The 20,730-nt window shown below is 45.9% G+C and overlaps 6 protein-coding genes across 6 annotated transcripts, besides 7 other annotated features; 5 read left to right on the forward strand and 1 right to left on the reverse strand.

Moving 5' to 3' along the window:
* Positions 1-598: 598 nt before the first annotated feature.
* Positions 599-1,954, reverse strand: ACLA_019530 (uncharacterized protein; the record flags this gene model as incomplete). The annotated part of the gene is made up of 1 exon (XM_001268673.1): positions 599-1,954. The coding sequence occupies one exon, from the start codon at positions 1,952-1,954 to the stop codon at positions 599-601; it is 1,356 nt and encodes a 451-aa protein (XP_001268674.1).
* A 59-nt stretch (positions 1,955-2,013) lies between these two features.
* Positions 2,014-2,037: a microsatellite.
* A 166-nt stretch (positions 2,038-2,203) lies between these two features.
* Positions 2,204-2,236: a microsatellite.
* A 1,842-nt stretch (positions 2,237-4,078) lies between these two features.
* Positions 4,079-4,105: a microsatellite.
* Positions 4,079-4,106: a microsatellite.
* Positions 4,107-5,555: 1,449 nt separating this feature from the next.
* Positions 5,556-5,586: a microsatellite.
* Positions 5,587-7,888: 2,302 nt separating this feature from the next.
* Positions 7,889-7,914: a microsatellite.
* Positions 7,915-8,236: 322 nt separating this feature from the next.
* Positions 8,237-8,270: a microsatellite.
* A 963-nt stretch (positions 8,271-9,233) lies between these two features.
* ACLA_019540 (fatty acid alpha-hydroxylase) lies at positions 9,234-10,490 on the forward strand (the record flags this gene model as incomplete). Its single annotated transcript, XM_001268674.1, has 3 exons — positions 9,234-9,964; positions 10,023-10,271; positions 10,337-10,490. 3 exons carry the CDS (start codon positions 9,234-9,236, stop codon positions 10,488-10,490), a joined length of 1,134 nt encoding a protein of 377 aa, XP_001268675.1.
* A 742-nt stretch (positions 10,491-11,232) lies between these two features.
* ACLA_019550 (putative RNA splicing factor (Pad-1)) lies at positions 11,233-13,100 on the forward strand (the record flags this gene model as incomplete). Its single annotated transcript, XM_001268675.1, has 4 exons — positions 11,233-11,885; positions 11,937-12,245; positions 12,306-12,785; positions 12,842-13,100. The coding sequence occupies 4 exons, from the start codon at positions 11,233-11,235 to the stop codon at positions 13,098-13,100; spliced, it is 1,701 nt and encodes a 566-aa protein (XP_001268676.1).
* A 1,017-nt stretch (positions 13,101-14,117) lies between these two features.
* On the forward strand, positions 14,118-15,315 carry ACLA_019560 (uncharacterized protein; the record flags this gene model as incomplete). Its single annotated transcript, XM_001268676.1, has 2 exons — positions 14,118-14,730; positions 14,792-15,315. The coding sequence occupies 2 exons, from the start codon at positions 14,118-14,120 to the stop codon at positions 15,313-15,315; spliced, it is 1,137 nt and encodes a 378-aa protein (XP_001268677.1).
* Positions 15,316-16,174: 859 nt separating this feature from the next.
* Positions 16,175-18,010, forward strand: ACLA_019570 (PP2C family serine/threonine-protein phosphatase; the record flags this gene model as incomplete). Its single annotated transcript, XM_001268677.1, has 2 exons — positions 16,175-16,235; positions 16,365-18,010. The coding sequence occupies 2 exons, from the start codon at positions 16,175-16,177 to the stop codon at positions 18,008-18,010; spliced, it is 1,707 nt and encodes a 568-aa protein (XP_001268678.1).
* Positions 18,011-19,093: 1,083 nt separating this feature from the next.
* On the forward strand, positions 19,094-20,122 carry ACLA_019580 (CDP-diacylglycerol--inositol 3-phosphatidyltransferase; the record flags this gene model as incomplete). The annotated part of the gene is made up of 3 exons (XM_001268678.1): positions 19,094-19,274; positions 19,352-19,728; positions 19,787-20,122. 3 exons carry the CDS (start codon positions 19,094-19,096, stop codon positions 20,120-20,122), a joined length of 894 nt encoding a protein of 297 aa, XP_001268679.1.
* Positions 20,123-20,730: the final 608 nt, after the last annotated feature.

Consider the following 20,730-nt stretch of genomic DNA (forward strand, 5'->3'; position numbering starts at 1 on the left):
ATCTGGATCTTTGATTTCTATCCTTGATTCATAATTCACCCAAGGTGATGTTCGATTGAACATAGCCTGCTTCCTATCTGGTAGGAGTTGTTAACATGGCGATATTGGAAGAAACCCAGTTTCGGGACATACAAAATGCGGCTATATATCTTTATAAGCGGAAGAGGTAAGATCAATGACCCTTGGCTGGTGTAAATAGCATGAATGATGTTTATACGTGGATGTCTGAAATCATTGTCGATAATCGCCTCATTAGGCGACAAGTCATGTGACAGATTGCTATCTCATGTAGACTCCACAAACACAAGAGAATCAAAAGGTATTCATGGATTATTGGAAATTATGGGGCTATAAAGTCGCATGTTCTTCCAGTAGCAAAGTAATTGTGATTGAAATTCAGCGCATATCAGAGAGGTCGGATTCCCAAACACTGTTGCTCCATATGATCACAAACATTCCTCGCGTCCCGTAACTCCATATTCAAAAAGACAGATTCTGGCCGTAAACAGTCTGGAAAAGTATATATATCGCTATTAGTAATCAACAATGAGATCAAATCTATGCATCATCGAGAAACAAGAATAGCAGATCGTAATGATCAGGGTAATGACACCACGGGAACGTGCATGACCCGAGTGGAATTCCACAAGTTCGAGCTCAATTGTCCATTCACCGTATGCTTCATGGTAGTTTCTCGGAGTTTGATCGCCTGCCCGACGATAGTATGCAGCTTTGACGCTAGTGGGCTCGTGATCCTCGACGGTAAGCTTGGAGCCACCGGGGTGGTCGGGCTCATTTCCTCATCGCTCTCATCCCCATCATCGTGGCCCGCCAGCATGTTGATTTTGTGGGAGATGACGGAGAAGATAGCAAGGCATGCCGGTGTTTCATCCGAGCTGTATGGTTCGCAACCATTGCGCTCATCCCACTCAGAGGACTGGTCATTGAAGATACCATCGTGTTGAGATACGATGTGCCATGGCTCACTGCATATAAATCCCAAGACAAAGTCTTGGTTGGCACGCGCAGCCGCCAGGCAGCTCTGTCGGTATTCGGGGGTGAATGAAGTGTCGGTCACAGATGGCAGGCAGAGCACAAGCCCACGTGCCAGAAGAGGTGGAGGCGGAAGGTCGTCGCCATGAGAGATGTGTTGGATGTCTGTTTGTGAGATCGTTTCGTGCGGTAGTTGCGTTACAGTGTCCAGAAGCGATTCTGTCGAATCCTCTGTGTGTTGAGTAATGGTTTGCGTAAGGGAAATAGTCGAAGACTTCCGAAGCGCAAGGCCAAGACCACTATCATCCACAGCATAGTCTAGCGTCAGATGTTGTTGCGCGGCGCTGTCTTCCTCCAGTTCGGCCTCAGGCCCGTTCAGATAAGATTCACTCGGGGTGTTGACGGCCGTGATCTCGGTTCGGATAGTCTGCACGCTGTCCGCGACAGCCTCCCGAGCGGCAGCCTTTAACGTCGGAATCAGAATGTCCGCTTCCTGACTACCAACAGCGACACCGGATGCCCATGCTGTCGCGATGCCCGCCCACGAGGCCGCCTTGACAACACCCTTGGTGTATTTCTTCCGTATCAAATCCACCATCTCATTCCTCACCTCTCTCGACTCGGACTTTTGATTTCCAACAACATCGACGGTGGCATTAAGGATTCGACCACTCTCCCAGATCAAGAATGCGTGCCTCTTGGCCAGGAGAGTCAGCTGCCGGACGGTTTCGTCGCTCCAATCGTCGATGATATCTGCATGAACTTGCAAGATCGCAATATGAGAACCGAGCAAGGATGCGAGTTCGAGGAGAGCCTTCGTGGTGGTGATTGTATGTGATGGGCAAACGCAGACAGGGACACCGTGTGGTAAGCCATTCTTAGCTCTGGCTAGCGTTTGCAAATAGGCGACAATACGATTGCCTCGATAGGACGAAGACTCGAACGACGCAGGCGATTCCATGATGAAGCGGATGTTGGATCGTGATCAAACTGGATTTCTTCCTTTCGTTTTCGTCTTTCGTGTGTGTGTGTGCGTGTGTGTGTTTTTTTTATTATTATTAATTCCCTGCAGGAGCAACGAGGGGCATAAATGGAGGTGAAACGGGGATAAGGGGTGGAAAGGAGGGATTGGATTGTCTTTTCCCTCTGTCTCGTCTATAGCTATACAGGGAGCTGGAGAAAGGGTCAAGGAAAAGGAAGCTCTTTCTCTTGTCTGTCTGTCTGCCTGCCTGTCTGTCTGTCTCATTAATTCTCGGGCGAGCTAGACATAGACTAAGCTAACTACTAGTAACGCATCACCAAGCGCTCTGAGACAAAGAAGAAGGTCGAGACCAGAGGGAGCGACAGTTGGGCCAATAACTAGCTGCACCTCCACTTTTTGTTTTGACAGTTACTCCGTAGCGATTTTAGTCCAACAGGATCATTTGCCGGCGGCGATTGTCTATTGATTTGAGGACCCGATACTTTGTTCGTGTTCTTAGCTGATCTGGTCAATAAACTCAAAAGTCCCCGAATGATCACACTTGCATGAAGCTGCAAACCCAAAATGGAGGACACAGCCGAGAAACCCTGAGCGACGGTGTCGAGGGAGTCATGAGTCCTAATTTTTACAGTAGAGAGAAAGTACCAAGTACGGGGTATACAGGGGGAGATATGTTGAGCTTTGAAGGGAGAGAGGAAGTACGAGTAGGTATGTCTTCTTCTTCTCCTTACGCTCACTCTTCCAGTCCCGTCCCCTTTTTTCCACCCCCATACTCCATAGAATGATCGCAGTATCTACCGTGGTTCCGTACCGTCTTCCCTTTTTGTTGCAAAAGCCCTGTCTAATAATGTCTACTCTGTATACGCGGCTAGGCTGCTAGTTACCTGCCCTTGGGTACGCTAGACTAACCACTCCAATCACTTGTCGAATCACCCGCACTGATGAAGATCGCTTTCTATTGCTGTTTCACTTCTCATTTGCTAACATCCGCTATGCTGTGACTGTGAGGCGCCGCGGATGTCTTCTCATGGACCATACAAAGACAACGGAGTATCACTACCAACAAAGGGCGAAATCCTTGGGTCCCTTAAGGGGGTCCAGTGGGGGGTCCTTAGTTCTGAAGTACTGTTAAGTGTTAACTGTACCACTCACACAGTCACACTAGGTAGGGCCTCTACCAGATTTACAAGTCCAAAGTACGACCTAGGGAGGACTGATCTACTAGATGGTTTTAACGTTGATACTCATCATGTGAAAAGCAGTCCTCCAATCTACGCATTTGTTGGCTAACTTGGCTCTCCCCGTACCCATCATGAGGGAAATCCGTCTTGTTGAAAGGGAGTTGTTCGGCAAGTGGAAGGTGTTATTGCTACTGTACTGGAACTGATCCGGTAACGGAGAAACTGTAATCGTGTTACCAGTGACCTACCTACGGAGTACGTTCCGCGTCCATCATATCGATACTCCCAATTCTCCATATCCAAATCCCCCATACCTCGCCAATTACGGACGGCAAAATGAGAGGGATAAGGAATGGGGCCGGAACCTTGAATGTCTGAACTTTGAACGGATTAGGTAAGTAAATTCAAGACGGAATACAGTTCAGTATTGTACTCCGTACGTGGATACTGACTTGCCTCTTACCGTTCAAAGATTGCGCGGAGGATGAGCCGTCGGTCCTGAGGTATCTTAAGCAGCTAACTATCTATGTGCCTACCTATCCAGAGATGAGGTCCAATGCAGCAACCTAAAATAGGTAGTCCAATTGTCTACTAGAGTAGAACTAGAATCCAATGGTTATATTGACCTCTGGGGAATATATGAACTACGGAGTAGGAAATAATCTGATCAGATCCCCGATCTCCTAACGGTTTCTCTACTTCTGGAATGAGGGCATCCCCTTGTTATAGTTAGCACAAATGACGGACAATGCCCGGACTCCATTTCCTCAATGATGATAGCTAGCTTGACCGGCGCGAGAACAATGGTATAAACACAACAGAGAAGCTGAGAACCAGGACAGGGTGCTTACTAGCTACAGTAGATGGTTACTACCTATGTAACTCCCTACTGAACCGCTGAACAGCATGCCATTGCAGCCTCAATAATAATAATAATAATAATAATAATACTCCGTAAAGGAGAAGCATACAGTCCTCGGCCGGATTCATCAGATACATCCAACTTACAAAAGTCCCAGTGAACAGGTCCAAAAAAGGGGGATGTGGAACTCTATCCACTTTGGAGTTGTCACGCAGCACGCTGAGCGGCTGAAGAATGTGTCGAGTTTCAGCATTCATGTCTACCGAGTAGAGCGAGATGGAAAGAGCTTCTCTGATCCTCCCTTGGTCCTGTTAGACTGTAGCATCATATGGGGATATGAACTCATCCTGGCCATTGTATCTATAGCATTTATTGCCAGTAATCTCCTTGTATCCATGAACGGCTTAATGCTGGCAATGTGTTTTGCTCTGAAATGCGTGACTCTTTTTTTAGTGATCCGAAGCATAGACCTGGGAACATTACCGATCTGTGGTCATTGCATGATACATCCAAGCGTCCAATGCGATCATTTATAGGTCATGACAGCGATCCGAGGAGGTCTTTCGATCGCCTTGGAGATATTTTCCTGAGTCCTGACATATGTCCTTCTCCGTACTCAGCACCGAATTTTCTGATAGCCGCCTTATGTCCAGCAATGGAGATCTACTCCGTAAGCCTTCCCGCGGTCTGCTGGTCACAGGGGGCTTACCCCTTCTGATCAATGGGCAGCGTGCCAGCGATACTTGCAGTCTTCAAGTTCAGCCACAAGCGAACGTACCCTCCATATCCGGACGCTGTGATTGGTTTCTGACATCAGGATCAGCCTTGACAACTCAGACCTGCTGCTATACAACATACCTTGACGTTCACATATATACATGGATTACAAAGTAAAAGGATCAAATATACAGAAATCCTTTTGAGGTACAGAGCGAAGTAACAACTAGTTAACAAGCTGGTCTTTGAAAGAGCGGAAGTGGGCCAGGGGTAGGCTGATGTCCCAAAGCGGTATAGTGGATCACCCAGCCCAAATCCTCGGTGTTGATCACTGGTGAGTGTACAGAGTAGGGTCCTCGAAAAGTTGAAAAAAAACAACATTTTCTTTCTTTCGGAATTTTCCAATGTTTTTTTTCTTTCCAGGGTTTGAACCCCCCTAATCCGGTAATATGCCAAGACTTAGGGTTAGCCAATCAGGGCCTCTTCCTTTGACTGCCCCACCTATATCAACCAATCAGATCTAGTAGCCAGTAGGTGCCTTATTGCCTAGGAAAGTAGTGTATATGCTCTGAGAAATAGTAGTGAATTTCACCTAATAACATCAAAATATATATCTTTGTATGCGAGAAATCATCAACTTCCACCATCTACCATAAAAACCTCACTAGATTTACTACTATTTACTATTTCTAAACCCAGAGAAGTAAGCTCACACACTAATATATATACAGTTTACTCAGAATACTTATAGATCTAAAATTGGTAACAAAATATACCCTAATACTAGCAAGTAGGGAATCTTATTTTCTTTTCCATTCTCTGAATTTTCCAGGAAATGAATTTTCCAGGAAAAAAAACTTTTTTTTCTGCAAAGAAAATATTATCTTTTTAGAGGAAATTTTTACATAAGTAAAATATCTCCCACTAATTCTCACCACCTATATATTTTACTAGTAAAATTTAAAATTATGCCTGATATAAAAGACGCCATTTTTCATCCTCTATAAAAAATTTAATTCTATAAAAAAAAAGAGTTATTCTTCTTATATTTACTTCTCTAAAATCTAAGTATTTTCCACCTGCTTACTAGCCTAGCTACTAATAGAAGCCTTACTAATACTAGCTATCTTACTAGTAGCCTAGCTTAGGGCATACTCTATATTATCTAGTAAGATTACTCCCTGCTATATAAGCTCCTCATCTCTATCTTCTAGGCTTTTATATAGGCTTATAGGGGATAGGGTGTATCTGCTAAGCTAAAGGCTTTAGATATTTATATAGATAAATATTACCTAATTTACTTACTTAGTTTTTATTTAATTCTATAGCTTTATATGCTATAGATTCATGATTAAAAAGCTTTATTTAGAGGTAATAGAATTTGTGATAGTATAGTAGAGGTAGAGGGTAAGAATACTAATTTTAGGAGCTATATTTTTTTAGTAGAGAGTAATTAAATTAGTATTTAGTATATAGTTTCTTAATAGATCTAGAATCTTATTACTATAAGCTAGAACTACTTAGGATCTTTTTTATACTAGAACTCTTTATTAAAGAATACTCCTTCTCTATCCTAAAAGAATCTAAATTACTTTATAGCTTCCTCACCACTATACTTATAGATTATATTCTATAGATCTAGTATAAGAGAAGGAAGAAGTTATGTATTTAATATCTTAGGGTGTAGATAATAGCTAAGTTAGTAGATAGATATAAGCTAGTAGTTAAATTACTTTATCTATAGGCTCTCTAACTCTCTACTATCTACTAGAGATTAAAGATAGAAAAAGAGATTATCTTAGAATATAGAAGTATAGCTTTTACTAGAGAGGTGCCCTTAGATATCTAACTATTACTATATTACTTATTTTATTAATAAATAATATAGATAAATATAATAGCATACTTACTAGCATAAGATTATACTTCTAGGATTCTAAGTATCTAACTGCTTTATTTACTAGCTTAAGTAGCCTAATAAGATTAGAAAGATTATCCTAGAAGCCTAACTTATAGAGAATCTAAGAGATCTTATCTATATTACCCCTTTCTTTCTTTATAAATAGCTTTAAAGCTTCCTAATTTAGTATTACTAACTAAAGCATCTTATACTAAGATCCTTAGTAAGTAGCTATAGCTATAATAAGTAAAGATAATATAGAATCTAGATACTAATTCTATATTTATTAAAGGATTACCTAATCTAAAGGTAATTTCTTAAAATACCTTATAATAGAAGCTGCTGATTTAAAGAGCCTACTAATAGAAGGAAGATTTAGTAGATCTCTAATCACTAGCTAAAGCCTATAAGAATTATAGGGAATTATAAATATCTTCTTAAATACTAGCTTTACTTATAGAATCTCCTATACTTTTTTTATTATAGAAGGTATATTAGTAGAGAGAGAATTAATAAATTTCTATATCTTCTAGCTATTATTTAGCTTAGTAAGAAGCTTTTTAACCTAAGCTTTAATCTATATAGAAATTATATGGGAAGTTAAGCTTTTATCTAATATATCTTCTGCTAGAAGAAAGTAGCTATATCTATATAAATTAATACTAAGACTTATAATTCTTTCTCTATAAATATTTATAGATTTATTATATATAAGATTTAGATACTATATAGTTTAAAGCTACTAGAATAGCTTTATCTAGATAAAATTATAATAGGAATCTAGTATAGTAGTAGCCATAGTCTTAGGTAAAGGAGGAGAGTATTTTAGATCTAGTACTTAAAGAAATAAAGCTATTCCTAGTATTAAAAATATATAAAAGAGGTAGGCATTATAGAAGATAGCTATCCCTAATTATTAATTTACCTCTAAGATAGATACTTTTTAATATTTAAAGATACTTATCTACTAAATTCTATACTTCTCTATTTTCTCTTTATATTATACCTTTTATAATCTATTACACTGGCTTATATGGGTATTCATATAGGTGGAGTTAAATTTTTAATTAAAATTAGAGTAGTATTAGTAGTAGATATATAGAATCTAGGAGATAAGCATTCTTATAAGCATTCTAAGTAATTCTCTATATAAATTTATATAGGAGCCTACTTCTTTTTATTTATAGAATTTATAAATAGCTATAAATTCAGCTAAATTTTTCATCTGCTACCCAGAAGATGAATTTCCTATAGTGGTGGTGGTGGTGGTGGTGGTAGTAGATAGTAAATTTTAATAGGTTAAAGATATATATTTTAATGTTATTATATGAAATTTACTACTATTTCTTAGTATTTATATACTACTTTCCTAGGTAATAAGGCATCTGCTAGCTACTAATTCTGATTAGTCTATTCTTATGGGGTAAGAGAAACTATAGACTCTAATTAGCTGAGAAAGTCTTGGCATTTCTACCAGATTGAGGGGGTTCAACTACTGGAAAAATATGGAATGGAAAAAAAAACATTAGAAAATTCTAAAATTTCCAAACTGGATTTTCTTTGCAACTTTTCGAGGACCCTACTAGCAAGGCTTTTACTGCCAGTGAGGCCCCTACTAGCAGTGAGGTCCCTACTACTGGTAAGGCTGGTAAGGAGCCCAAAAAATCATTAGACTTTATAGAATATTTAACATTTTTCCCCTTTAAAATCATGAATTTTTTTCTTCGAAAATTTGATTGTTAGAGGACGCCAACTAGTTATAATTTAGTTAAATTTCTTACTTTACTACTAAAATAGGTAGGCGGAGAGAATCAGAAATAGGCATTTTTTAATATGTAAATTTCCTCTGGAAAAAAAATATTTTTCTTTCTGAAAAGATGTTTTTTTTCCCGGAAATTTCGGAAAAATGGAAAGAAAATATGATTCCCTAGTACAGAGTAGATTATTAGGGGTATTTTGCACTCTTGTAAAGCAGAATGAGAGTGGATATCACCTTAATTCCCTACAGGGTAAGGTCTACCACACCGGCCATAAATCTAGTAATCTATTCAGCCTTAGTAGTAAGATGATTTCAGATGACTAAGTAGTAAGAAGATAGAATCTTACTAATCTTTAGGTGTGGTGATTCCTAGATATCAGATGATAGGTCTAAAGCGGGCACTAAGCCTAAAATAGGTCTCATTCCAATCTGATCTCATTACAAAGGTATGGAACGAGTTCATTCCCTTTTCATGGAATTTATAAAGTTGGTAACTCGGTGATATGACTACTTTAGGAAAAGGATTTCACTAAGTGGGTCAATGCTATACCAAAAGCTGGTTTGCATGCTGCTTTCCACGACTGCAAAATACCCCTGTTGTATGACTGACCCGGAGCGATCGGACCCGCCGGCCTCGATAATAATTTGAAGCTCACGCCACTCTTCCCTGCGCCTTTTTATAACTACATTTTCCGGCGTGCTGATTGAAGTATTTGATCTTGGGCTAAGGCAGATTTAGATTCTTCACCATTGGCTTGTTAGTCTTGTTCTTTTCTTCATTTTCTTGATAGCTGCATCCACATTGCGCACACGCACCCAAGCCTCGCTCCTCTCCAATCATGCCTGGCAAGATTCTTCCAACTTTCACTCCGGCCGAGGTCGAGTCCCATAACAACGCCAAATCCTGTTATGTGACGCTGGGTTCCAAAGTCTACGATATCACATCGTTCATCGACGATCATCCGGGAGGCGGCGATCTGATCCTTGAATACGCCGGCAAAGATGTGAAGGCTATCCTGCTTGACGAAGCGTCCCATAACCACTCCGAGGCGGCATACGAAATCCTAGAGGAGAGCCTGGTTGGCTTTCTGGATTCAGAGTCTATCGCGAACAAAATCGGTACGAATGGATCGGCTGTCAAGGAGTCAAGTGAAGGAGTGCGGCCTGTGTATGCCTCGACGGGCATGTCGACCGAGGAAGACCTATCGGTGGAAACAGACTATACCAAGGATTATCAGAAGTTCAAATTCCTTGACCTCAACAAGCCACTGCTTCTCCAACTTTGGAATAGTGGCTTCAGCAAAGACTTCTACCTGAAGCAAATCCACCGACCGCGTCACTACAAGGGAGGAGAGTCCGCTCCTCTCTTCGGTAACTTCCTGGAACCTCTGAGCAAGACGGCATGGTATGTGGTGCCTTTGATATGGCTTCCTCCAGTCACATATGGGACCATTATGGGCTTTTCGGGATTGGGAAACGTTGGCGTTACTGCCGCGTACTGGCTGACTGGTCTTTCCCTCTGGTCCTTGATTGAGTATCTGCTGCATAGATTTCTGTTCCACCTCGATGGGTATGTATCCCACTATCATTGTTCTTTTTTTGGCCTTCGTCTGACATATCATGATTAGGTATCTTCCCGATAACCGAGTCGGTATCACTCTCCACTTTCTCCTGCATGGAATCCATCACTACCTGCCCATGGATAAATACCGTCTCGTGATGCCACCGACTTTGTTTGTGCTGCTGGCTGCGCCCTTCTGGAAGTTGGCTCATACAGTCTTTTTCTACAACTGGTATGCCGCTCTCACAGTATTCTGTGGCGGAGTATTCGGCTACATCTGCTATGACTTGACACATTACTTCCTACATCATCGCAAGTAAGTATCCTACGAATGCTCTTTTTTACACGTCGAAGGATTCTGACCGCTCGTGCTACTCTTAGTCTGCCTCTCTACTACAAGGAACTCAAGAAATATCATCTGGCCCATCACTTCGCCGATTATGAGAACGGATTCGGCGTCACCAGCCGCTTTTGGGATCGAGTGTTCGGCACCGAGCTTGAGACTCCTACGCCAAAGCCCGTGAAGACTCAGTAAAGGAGTCCTTATGACTTCATCCTTGACGAATTCCTTTCGCTGCCCATATTTATACTTTACGATTAATATTAAGTCGAAGCATTATTCGTGGCCGCTTCAGTCACGACCATCCCTATGAGTTGAAGCTTGGGCCCAACCTTCAATCCTTGTATAACACTTTGTCAGGGCCATGAGCCTTTGAAGTCTGATGCCAATCGCTTTGTGATGGGTTAGCCCTAGAACTACTGTTTTCAAACGACTGTATTTGACTACTTAAACAATAGATAATTCATTTTTACTTTATGTGCATCTTAGTGCTCCAGCATTATTGCCACAGTGAAACCTTCCGCATCAATGTGGTCTGAAACTGAGACTACCAGCCGGTGTTGTGGCCTAAGGCACCAGTTGAGCTCAAAATTCTGAGATCGGAGGCAAATGCCAAGCCTCATGTGACCATTTATGAAGACATCCTTCAACATCACATCACTCAGTCACACTCTCAATTCAGAATCAGTCCTGTGCATTTTGCAATACCAGTTACCATAACGCTTCGTTTGTCTTGATTCTAAATCTGTCACTGAGCAGGCGTGATCTACAAAGAGTTTGACTCTATAATCTGAAGGGTTTGCTCAAGCCAAGCTTGAATCGACCATCCCATTCTAACAAAGTCAAAAGTGACCCAACCCTCTCCACGCCATCTTCTTTCTTCCCAATCTCTCCCAAGTGAGCCATTCAAAAGAGGGTTATCTAGCACACTGCCATAATGTCAGGTCTCGACGTTGAAGCCCTCCTCGAGTCTACCGCGGCGGCCACCCCCCAGGACTCAGCACCGTCTCAGGAGCGCGATGACCCTTTGAATGCAGACAGCAGTGAACGACGCGATCGCGATCGTTCGCGGGATCGTGAGCGCAGACGACGCGACCGGAGCCGTGACCGACGCCGTGAAAAAGACGCCGATGGAGATGAAGACATGAAGAGTCCGAAGAGCGAACATGGCAGTGCTAACGGAAGCCATAGAAGCAGAAAGAGGAGCAGAAGCCGCGACAGCGAGCGCCGTCGGTCCCGTCGCGACCGCTACGGCGATGACTATCGCTCCGGCGGAGATTTTTACCGCGGAGGTGGCCGGGCTCGCACACGATCTCGCTCCCCCTATGATGATCGCTACTACCGGCCTTCCGGTCGCTCGCGGCGCGAAGACCGGGAGGAAGACCGACGCTCTCGTCGTGAGCGCAAGCGCAGCCCGAGCAAGGAGAAGTCTCCGGAGCTTAATGAGGATGAGCGTGACAGGCGTACCATCTTCGTCCAGCAGCTTGCCGCGCGGCTGAGGACGAAGGAACTGATCGCTTTCTTCGAAAAGGTTGGACCCGTCAAAGAGGCTCAGATTGTGAAGGATCGTGTCAGTGGACGCTCCAAAGGGTAACCTACACCAAATTGTTCTAGATGGGATGGGGGTTAACAGCATTCTAGTGTTGGTTACGTTGAATTCAAAAGCGAAGAGTCCGTCGCGCCCGCTATTCAGCTCACCGGTCAGAAGCTTCTAGGAATCCCGATCATTGCACAGTTGACGGAAGCGGAGAAGAACCGCCAGGCCCGCAACCCAGAGGCCAGCAGTGGACACAACCACGCGGCACCATTTCACAGGCTATACGTGGGTAACATCCATTTCAGTATCACTGAAAATGACCTCCAGAATGTTTTCGAACCCTTTGGCGAACTCGAGTTTGTTCAACTTCAAAAGGACGAAACAGGCCGAAGCAGGGGCTATGGTTTCGTACAGTGAGTCATCGATCCATTCTCCTTTGTATACATTGTCCCGACTAACCATCTCTCGCCAAGGTTCCGTGATCCCAATCAAGCTCGTGAAGCTTTGGAAAAAATGAATGGCTTTGACCTTGCTGGTCGAGCAATCCGTGTTGGCCTTGGCAACGATAAGTTCACCCCTGACTCGTCAGCGCAACGCTCTCAGGGCCATGGTGCGAACCAACAGAATTTTCAGGGCTCTTCATTCTCTGGCCAAGGAGGGCGTGGTATCCAGGCTGGTGGTACAAGTAGCTTTGACCGTGCTGGTGGCCGTGATTCCGAGAAGGGAGCTGGCGCAAGTGCTCTGGACGATACGGACGTTGCCGGTGTGAACTTCAACAACTATAGTAGGGACGCATTGATGAGGAAGCTTGCAAGAACAGATGAACCTGCCGAACCTGCTGCCGACGACAAGCAGAAACTACTTCGCCCCAAGACAGAAGTCAAGCCGCTGCCTGTGAACGTCAACATGGCGAGCCGTTGTGTTCTGCTTCGGAACATGTTTGATCCTTCTGAGTACGTCAACCCCAAAGCCGCTATTCTTAGACCACAGAAGCTGACAAATGCCATAGGGAAGAAGGTGAAGCTTGGATCAAAGACCTGGAGGATGACGTCCGCGCTGAGTGCGAAGAGAAATATGGCCATGTTGTTCACATTGCACTAGATCCCAACTCTCAAGGCGACATATACCTCAAGTTCGACCGGGTTCAAGGCGGCGAGAATGCCATCAAAGGCCTCAACGGACGATTCTTCGGCGGTCGCCAGATCACCGCCCAGCCTGTTGTCGATGCTGTGTACAGCAGCTTGTTCTCACGCACGAAAGCGATCTAGTGTTTGGAATGTTCTCTCAGCGACCATCTACCACGCATGCACGAAATGGTAGGTATCGTATCTAATCAGGCATTAGGCGCACCCTTGACCGTCAAAACTTACCTCTTTGACCTATGTGATTTGATTTCCCCGTGCTTCGGCATGGCGCTTTGCATGCTTGGATGACGCTGGCCCTGGTAGGTGCCGATCTTCTAACATCTCGCTTTTGTGGTTATCGATATGAGCCCGAAGGCTGTTGCGCAATGATTTGTTTATAGGAACTTTACTTTCGCGTTCAGCGCAATTGAACATGACTCTTTTCTGTCTTTTCATTCTATTGTAGAATAATCTCGTCTGCCCGTATATGAAATGGACTTTCCTTAGCATTCGAGTTTCCGTAACACTTCGTTTTGCCATGTGGAGAGAAAAAGAAATGAGATTATAATATGGCACGCTTGTGATATCAGAACCCAGTGATCTCAAATCAACACTACCTAGGACTCAGATATCCCCATATACAATTCTACTGATAGCATATAAGTTCCTTCAGATAGCGCGAAATAACATTCTAAGCTATCAGATGAGAGACTCTATGCACCACAAAAGCTTTGTATTCACGTAGCCCCGAAGACCTTGCTTGGTGAATTCTTTGGTTCTTTGGTGATATCTTTGAAGTCTTTAGGAATAGCCAGCCATAGCCATGACAGAGACCGTCGCCGAGATGCGCATCTAAGAATAGACAGTGCCCAGCAGCACACTATTTAGGGTATCATCAGCTGTATTTTGGAATCCCACGCACGCTGATTTCTTTCATTTTCACAAACACCGGCTTCCTCCTCAGCTCTTGTGTTCAACGTAGTCCAGCTGGTCAGCCACATCAAACAAGCCACTGCCAGGCTTTCATGCCTGGACCCTGTCTACATATCTTCGTCGCTTTAGAAGAGGAGAAACTCACAGTATTAAGAGACCAGCATGCAGGCACCGCGTGATGAACCGTCCCGTCCTGAGGGGACCGCAACCCCAAGACCCAGGAGCGGAATGGCCATGGGTTCCCCGACAACCCCACATCCAGGCGAGCCTGGTCTACAGCGTGAACCGACTGCTGGAGGAGCCAGGCCTTCGACTTCGCGACCGCGCCGTCAGCGAAGCTCTCATCCGCCGCCATTCCCGAACTTCGCACTGCTCACGAGCAACCCGCGAGCGCGGATCCCGACTGCAGACGAGACATCCAATGGATCTGCCGAGGAGTTCACTGCGAGGGACCTCGAATGGCTGATGCGTCACCATCGTGGTCCGGGACCCATTAGCGAGCCTGGTCTGCCGTATGATCTGCAAAGGGCGACAGAGAACTTCGGCGTCAGGCTCAGGCTCCTCTGGCGAGAGGCGGAGGACTTCAGCATTACCTTCGCGAGCTTGCCGGACCCTGTCAGGGATGCGCAGCTGCGCCCCCGTATCATGGACTATCTTGTACGCGTCTCGGACCGGTCTATCGCCTCCGATCTGCTGGGCAGTTCTACCACCCGGTTTCACCTTGTCACGAGAGCCATCAACGAATGGTTGCTGGATCATGTCTTGAATGAGAACATGGTTAAGGAGTTCGATACGGCTGCGTATGATGAGTTCTTGCAGCTCAAAATGCATCTCATTCGGAGTAGGTATACTGGATGGGTGCCTGCTGTTGTTTTCTGGGATTGCTAAGTGAAACTCTCTAGGTGAAGTTCCCCTGGCCGCCCGCAAGATCTTGCTCGACGCAATGGTCAAGATTGTCGCAAATATGCTAGTGAGGCCTGATTTCCCGGACTTTTGCGCGCAGAAGTTTCACTGGCTCGTTGAGAAACTGTGGCGGTACATTGGACCTTTGCTTCCGGACACGCCCCAACATCAGGTAGACGGCCGTGGCATTCTCGCGGGTATCATTTCGAAAGCGGCATCCCTCTCCGTGGAGATGCTGTGCACTCCTCTTGAATACGTCCATTGCTTTCCAGACGTTGGCGACGCCTTCGTACCAAGAGAGATGCGCAACCAGTCTTTTCACATCAGAGGCGAGCCCGGACTGCTCAGAGACAGCAACTTCGAAGTGAAACTGGGTATCAGCCCCATCACTTTCATTTGCAGACATACTGGCAGCGACTGGGTTCCTCAGCTCGTCTCCCGGGGCGATGTCATCTTAAGATCTCCGCGCAGCCCGCCAATTCTTCTCAATGTCCCTGCGCATCTGCGATTTCGCGACGTCTGACTTTCTTGGACTTGGAAAATATTAGAGTCATCCCTTTAGTGCTCTCGCTTTCGCACGATTGGCTCATTGTTTTCTGTCATCTGCGTTTGGGATCAGATACGGCATAGCTTTGGTTGAATAGGTCGTTTTGCACAGTTGCAAGGGCAGGTCTTCCTTGTCTTCTATCAAGCTCGATTGGGGTACTGGCGAGAATTCAGATGGATATTTTGAATGGCGCTTTTTGGCTCTGTCCTTAATGGAAGTAATGCTTTGTTTTGTTTTGTTTCTGACTGCGTTTGCATTCACAACGTTTCTGCCTCCTGTGCGTTAACGCAAGATACATCCTACAGTCGTGGTAGTTAGTTTAGAACAACGAACAAATCAATTGATAGGCGCTAATTTTGTGTCCCACTACTGATCAACAGCCACATTGCTCCGTTAAGTCCGTAATTTGTAACTCGTATTCATGTTGAGTGCTGGCCAGGATCAAAAAAGTAGTGTTGGGAACTTGGGACTGATGCATGAAGGAAGGGTTCACAGCATCACCAGCCGTCAGGACTACTGCTCATCGGCAAAATTTAAGCCTCGTAGTGGTTTCCTTTATTCTAGCTGGACTCCAAACTATGCGGCATGCTCCAAACGAATGGATGATGTGCTCAAATGGATGGCGACTCTCTTCCCTGCCAAGCAGATGTCATCACCAGCAGAAACAATCTGCCGTTGGAATATTCCTCCGTCGCAAAAAGACGCTCGGGCCGACTCATCCAGAATCCGCAACTCTTGCTGATCTCCCCGACACCCACGAAATGCATCATTCAACTGATTGATTGATTGATTTCTATCATTTCAAGCATTGTCACCTTTCGATGCCTCCACCTTCATGATTCGGGCTCCCACGAAGCGAGTCACTGTCCGAACATGGACCTTGACCAACTATTACGGTATGTCGAAGCCCTGCTCTGCCTTTTTTCCCCTCCCGCAAGTCTTATCTCCGAGGCTACTATACAGACCTTCGATATGGGTGGTTGAATCCTAAGGTCGACGCTTGCTAACTTCATTCGTGCATCAAGCTTTCATTGCACTATCGAAGCGTCATCACAACACAGACTCGGCAGGCTCCGCCATTGCTCGAACTATCAAACGGCCAGAGTTCCACGACTACTTCGTCACACATCTACCATCCTCGTCCTTGCATCCGGATCCCAGAGGGCCTCTGAATGCCTACAATAAACTTCCTCGCTCGGATTCGGTACCTCATACAAGTGCGATATCACATCCACCGACTTCCTTCCAAGCCCTGGTAGGCCGCGAAACCACCGTCGTCCGGATCCCGCTACGCAGCGCGAAGCACCATTTCGGCGTTGCCACGTCCCGGGGCACCCGAGCTTCAAATGAAGATACCCACCAGGCAGGTGTCCTTGACATCCCGGCCTTTGCGAAGCGCCCTCCTGCCTCCCTTACCATCAAGCGGGCTGTCGCGGCGTACCCCAATGCTGCCCGGGAAAGTCGTGGTGCCGACAGCGCGAGCGGTGACCCGCAGGTTTTTTATTTCGGCATTTTTGATGGCCATGGAGGGACGGAATGCAGCACGTTCTTGAAGGATACGCTACATGAGTACATACAGGACACGGCAGCGGAGTTCGAGTTCCAGTCCAGCTTGAGCAAGGACCGTGAGGGGCATTGTCTAGGACAGGACTCAGAATTTCCACGTGGAAGTCTACCTCTCATACAAGGCGGCAATCGCAAACGAATGGCGGAAATGGAGAAGAATCTGGTACAGAACTGGAGGCGACTCGTTGGGGGTTATTTTAAGAGATTTGTCCCGGCCCACTTCTCGTACTTAGGGAATGGTGCGCAAGAACAAGAGCGTCCATCGTGTGATGGCAAAGACCATGCAGGAGGCGTCACTATCGAAGAAATCCTCGAATATGCGTTTCTACGCGCGGATCTGGATTTCGTGTCTGCGCAAGCTGCCAAAGAAGATGACGAGTTAGCAAAGGCTCATCAACCTCAATTCCAGGATGACATTCTCTACGGGCCGAAGCACACAGGAAAACTGAGCATTGGCGGGTACAGGCGATTTAAGGGAGGAAGCACGGCTAGTGTTGCGCTTATCTCAACTCCCACTCCCACCCCGTTTTGGCACCCATCCACCCCGTCGAGCCTGCTCGTATCGCATGTGGGTGACACGCGGATGATTTTATGTTCTACCGAAACAGGTGAAGCCATACCGCTCACCTCGAATCATCATCCCTCTTCTCCCATCGAAGCAAACCGGTTGAGACGATACGCCGCCACCTTCGTAACCGATTCATTCGGCGAGGAGCGCATGAGTGGTTTGGCCAATACGCGTGCCTTTGGCGATGTCCAGTCCAAGCGGATCGGCGTATCTGCCGAACCAGAGATTCGACGCATCGAAATGGGTCCTGCGGAATATTCCTTCCTGGCTCTCATGTCTGATGGGATCAGCGGCACCCTCTCCGACCAGGAGATCGTCGATATCATCAAGGAGGCCAAGACTCCCGATGAAGGCGCTCGCAACGTGGTCAACTTTGCTACGGAGGTGACCAGAGAAGGAGACAATGCCACTTGTCTCGTCGTCCGGCTCGGCGGCTGGGAGCGTCGACTAGAAGGAGGGCTTGGAAGTCTAGGAACGAAGGAGTCTCGGGAATGGCGTCGACAGGAAGCGGTTGATCCGCGCAGGTCACGGAGATGAACATGAATCGACCTTTGCACAATAACTGTACATATTTAATCGTCACTTTCTACAAATACTGCCAGTGGCCCTTTCCGATTGGCATCTGATGTTTCTGGTGTATATACATTCTCTTGGCTGTGCTGGGTAGTATACAGCCAAGGAGAGTTTCTTTGCCGGAGGAGGAACTTAATTCTAGGGCCATCCATGAATCCATTTGAATATTTTGAAGGGTTTCAAGCAGTCGAATATTAATTATACTCGAAATTGATAGCTTTCGTGGTTGATATACTGATGCGGACAGCTCCGCAAACAGCCGCTTCAGGAAGAACGACGTCCACAGCTGCACTTCTACAAATGCCCCCTTTTGTTATCCATGACATGGACTCGTCGACTCTTCTCTATCATCAATTCTTCTTTTCATTCTAATCCTTTTTTTTAAGTCTAAAGCCTCGTCGACGACAGCTTTTGGCTCTAATCCTGACCTTGTGAGGATTTCTCTCCTTATCGAGCTTATCGTCATTGCAAACGCACGACTAAACAATCTCTCTCCCTAGGCATCTCCTGATTGTCCAGTCCATTTCAACCCAGGCTGCTAAAAGCAACGCGACATTTGACCCTTTGCTGCGCCCTTCCGCTCTTTTAAATCATCTCATTCTCTTCAACGCTGTACTGTGGCTTTCGATTCAAGCAGAAGTGCATTGACATTACAGAAAAGCGGAACCTGTCGGTAGGTGGTTTACAAATCTGTTGCGGAAGGCTCTGTCGCCCTCCACTGTTACTTGTTCATTTCGTTTGTTTGCCAAAGCGTCTCGCTCATTGCCCACGCTTCTCATAGTGTCTATCTACTCAGTAATCCTTTTAAAATTTCACGCCTCCTCGTCCCTGTCCGACCGTGCGCTTTTCGACCATTACGAGACATAATTCGCTAGCCGTTGATGTACTCGGGATAAGACCTCCCTCCTTCACAGCGTCACTGTTTTCGTTATCTTCAGCTTATCCTCCTCTCTTATCGATTGTCTTAACACCTTTCAAAACTTGCTTTTGGGGACGATCATTTTCTTCCTGGACATACTGCACATCCTACACATCGCACACTTCACAATGAGCGCCAGAACAAGAAGACAAAAAGCTGCATTGGGTGTTCAGGCCGAGGGGAGCGACATGATGACGACGACGACAGCCAGCAACGGCACGGCGCGGAAACCCCTCTCAAAAGCCCGATCTCCTGCCCCTGAGGAAGAGACCAAGGAGAATGTATTTCTCTTCGTTCCGAATCTCATTGGTGAGACAAAGCGCCCTCTGATGTGATGGTTATCATGATGTTGGAGTTCGATTCTAATCGCCATTGCGACTGACCAGGATACGCACGGGTGTTCTTAACCGTGGCCTCCCTCTACTACATGCCCCTCCACCCTCGAACATGCTCTCTACTATATAGCGTATCGTGCCTGCTGGATGCTCTGGATGGATATGCGGCGCGTTATTACAACCAATCTACCACCTTCGGAGCAGTGCTTGACATGGTAACGGACCGCTGCACAACCGCTTGCCTGCTTGTTTTCTTGAGCTCTGCGTGGCCCCGGTGGTCGATTGTATTCCAGAGCTTGATTTCCCTGGACTTGGCCAGCCATTACATGCATATGTACGCCACTCTTAGCATGGGAGGATCTGGCAAGAGCCATAAGAATGTTGAGGCCACCAGAAGCTGGATTCTTCATCAATACTACACCAACAAGGTGGGTGAGGTGTGACTAGCTTGAATCTGGACACTAGTGTGGCTGACCGACACTGCAGACTGTACTCTTCGTTTGCTGTGCGCTCAACGAGCTTTTCTTCATCGGGCTTTACCTGCTTTCCTTCTCGTCCCCCATTCTCTCGCCCTCTCTCCTCCAGGCTCAAGACCCCAGTGCGCCTCCGGCTCTCGCTAGCCCATGGAGCGCTGGAGCGCTGGAGATGGCTAGAGCAAACAAGATCGATAGCTTCTGGCCATGGGTTATCACGGGTATCTCCGCCCCGGTCATGGCACTGAAGCAGTTCATCAATGTTGTCCAAATGGTCAAGGCCAGCAAGTGGCTTGTTGAGGGTGATCTCGCAAGACGCGCGGCTGCGCAGAACGTGAAGGGCCTGTAGGCCGCTCTATTATTTCGTGCCTCACGGTAATGTAGTAGCTTTTCCCCCCAGTTGAGACCATGTGGTCGGTGGCACTGGAAGCTGCTCATCCCTGGCCCGTTTGTTCTTTCCGGGCATTTCAATATATAGCCCTTTCGCCGACTACGGACACTTTGTCTTATCGTCAGCATCCTGTCTTCTAACGCATGGCTTCGGTGCTACGGTCGGTACTTGGGGGCAGGGGAGCAGGCTGCTTTCCCTCTTCGTCCCTGAATTGTTTCTTTACTCGCTCGTCAGTGGCATTGATGCATGTCCGTTCAAGTGTCCTGGGAGGTGGTGAATTGGGGGTTCATCGGTTATATGGAACCCCTCACAGGTGATCTTTCGAATCGCCAATTCTTGTCTCAATTATTATTATCTTTAGTCTTCTCTCTTCTCTTTCTTATTTCTTGTGAACTATTCATTTCGTCAATGCGCCATTTGCTAGGTGCTATTAATCTGTTTGTGGGGAGCGATGGACATATTGAAGTGCTTGTTCTTAGCAGGCTATCATCATTATCATGACTAGGTGTCTTCCGAATATAACGAATGATCAGAAATGCTGTCAATGTAATCAGGGTCCTTTGTAT

This window comes from Aspergillus clavatus, genomic scaffold (assembly GCF_000002715.2).
Source record: "Aspergillus clavatus NRRL 1 1099423829805 genomic scaffold, whole genome shotgun sequence".
Taxonomy (NCBI): domain Eukaryota; kingdom Fungi; phylum Ascomycota; class Eurotiomycetes; order Eurotiales; family Aspergillaceae; genus Aspergillus; species Aspergillus clavatus.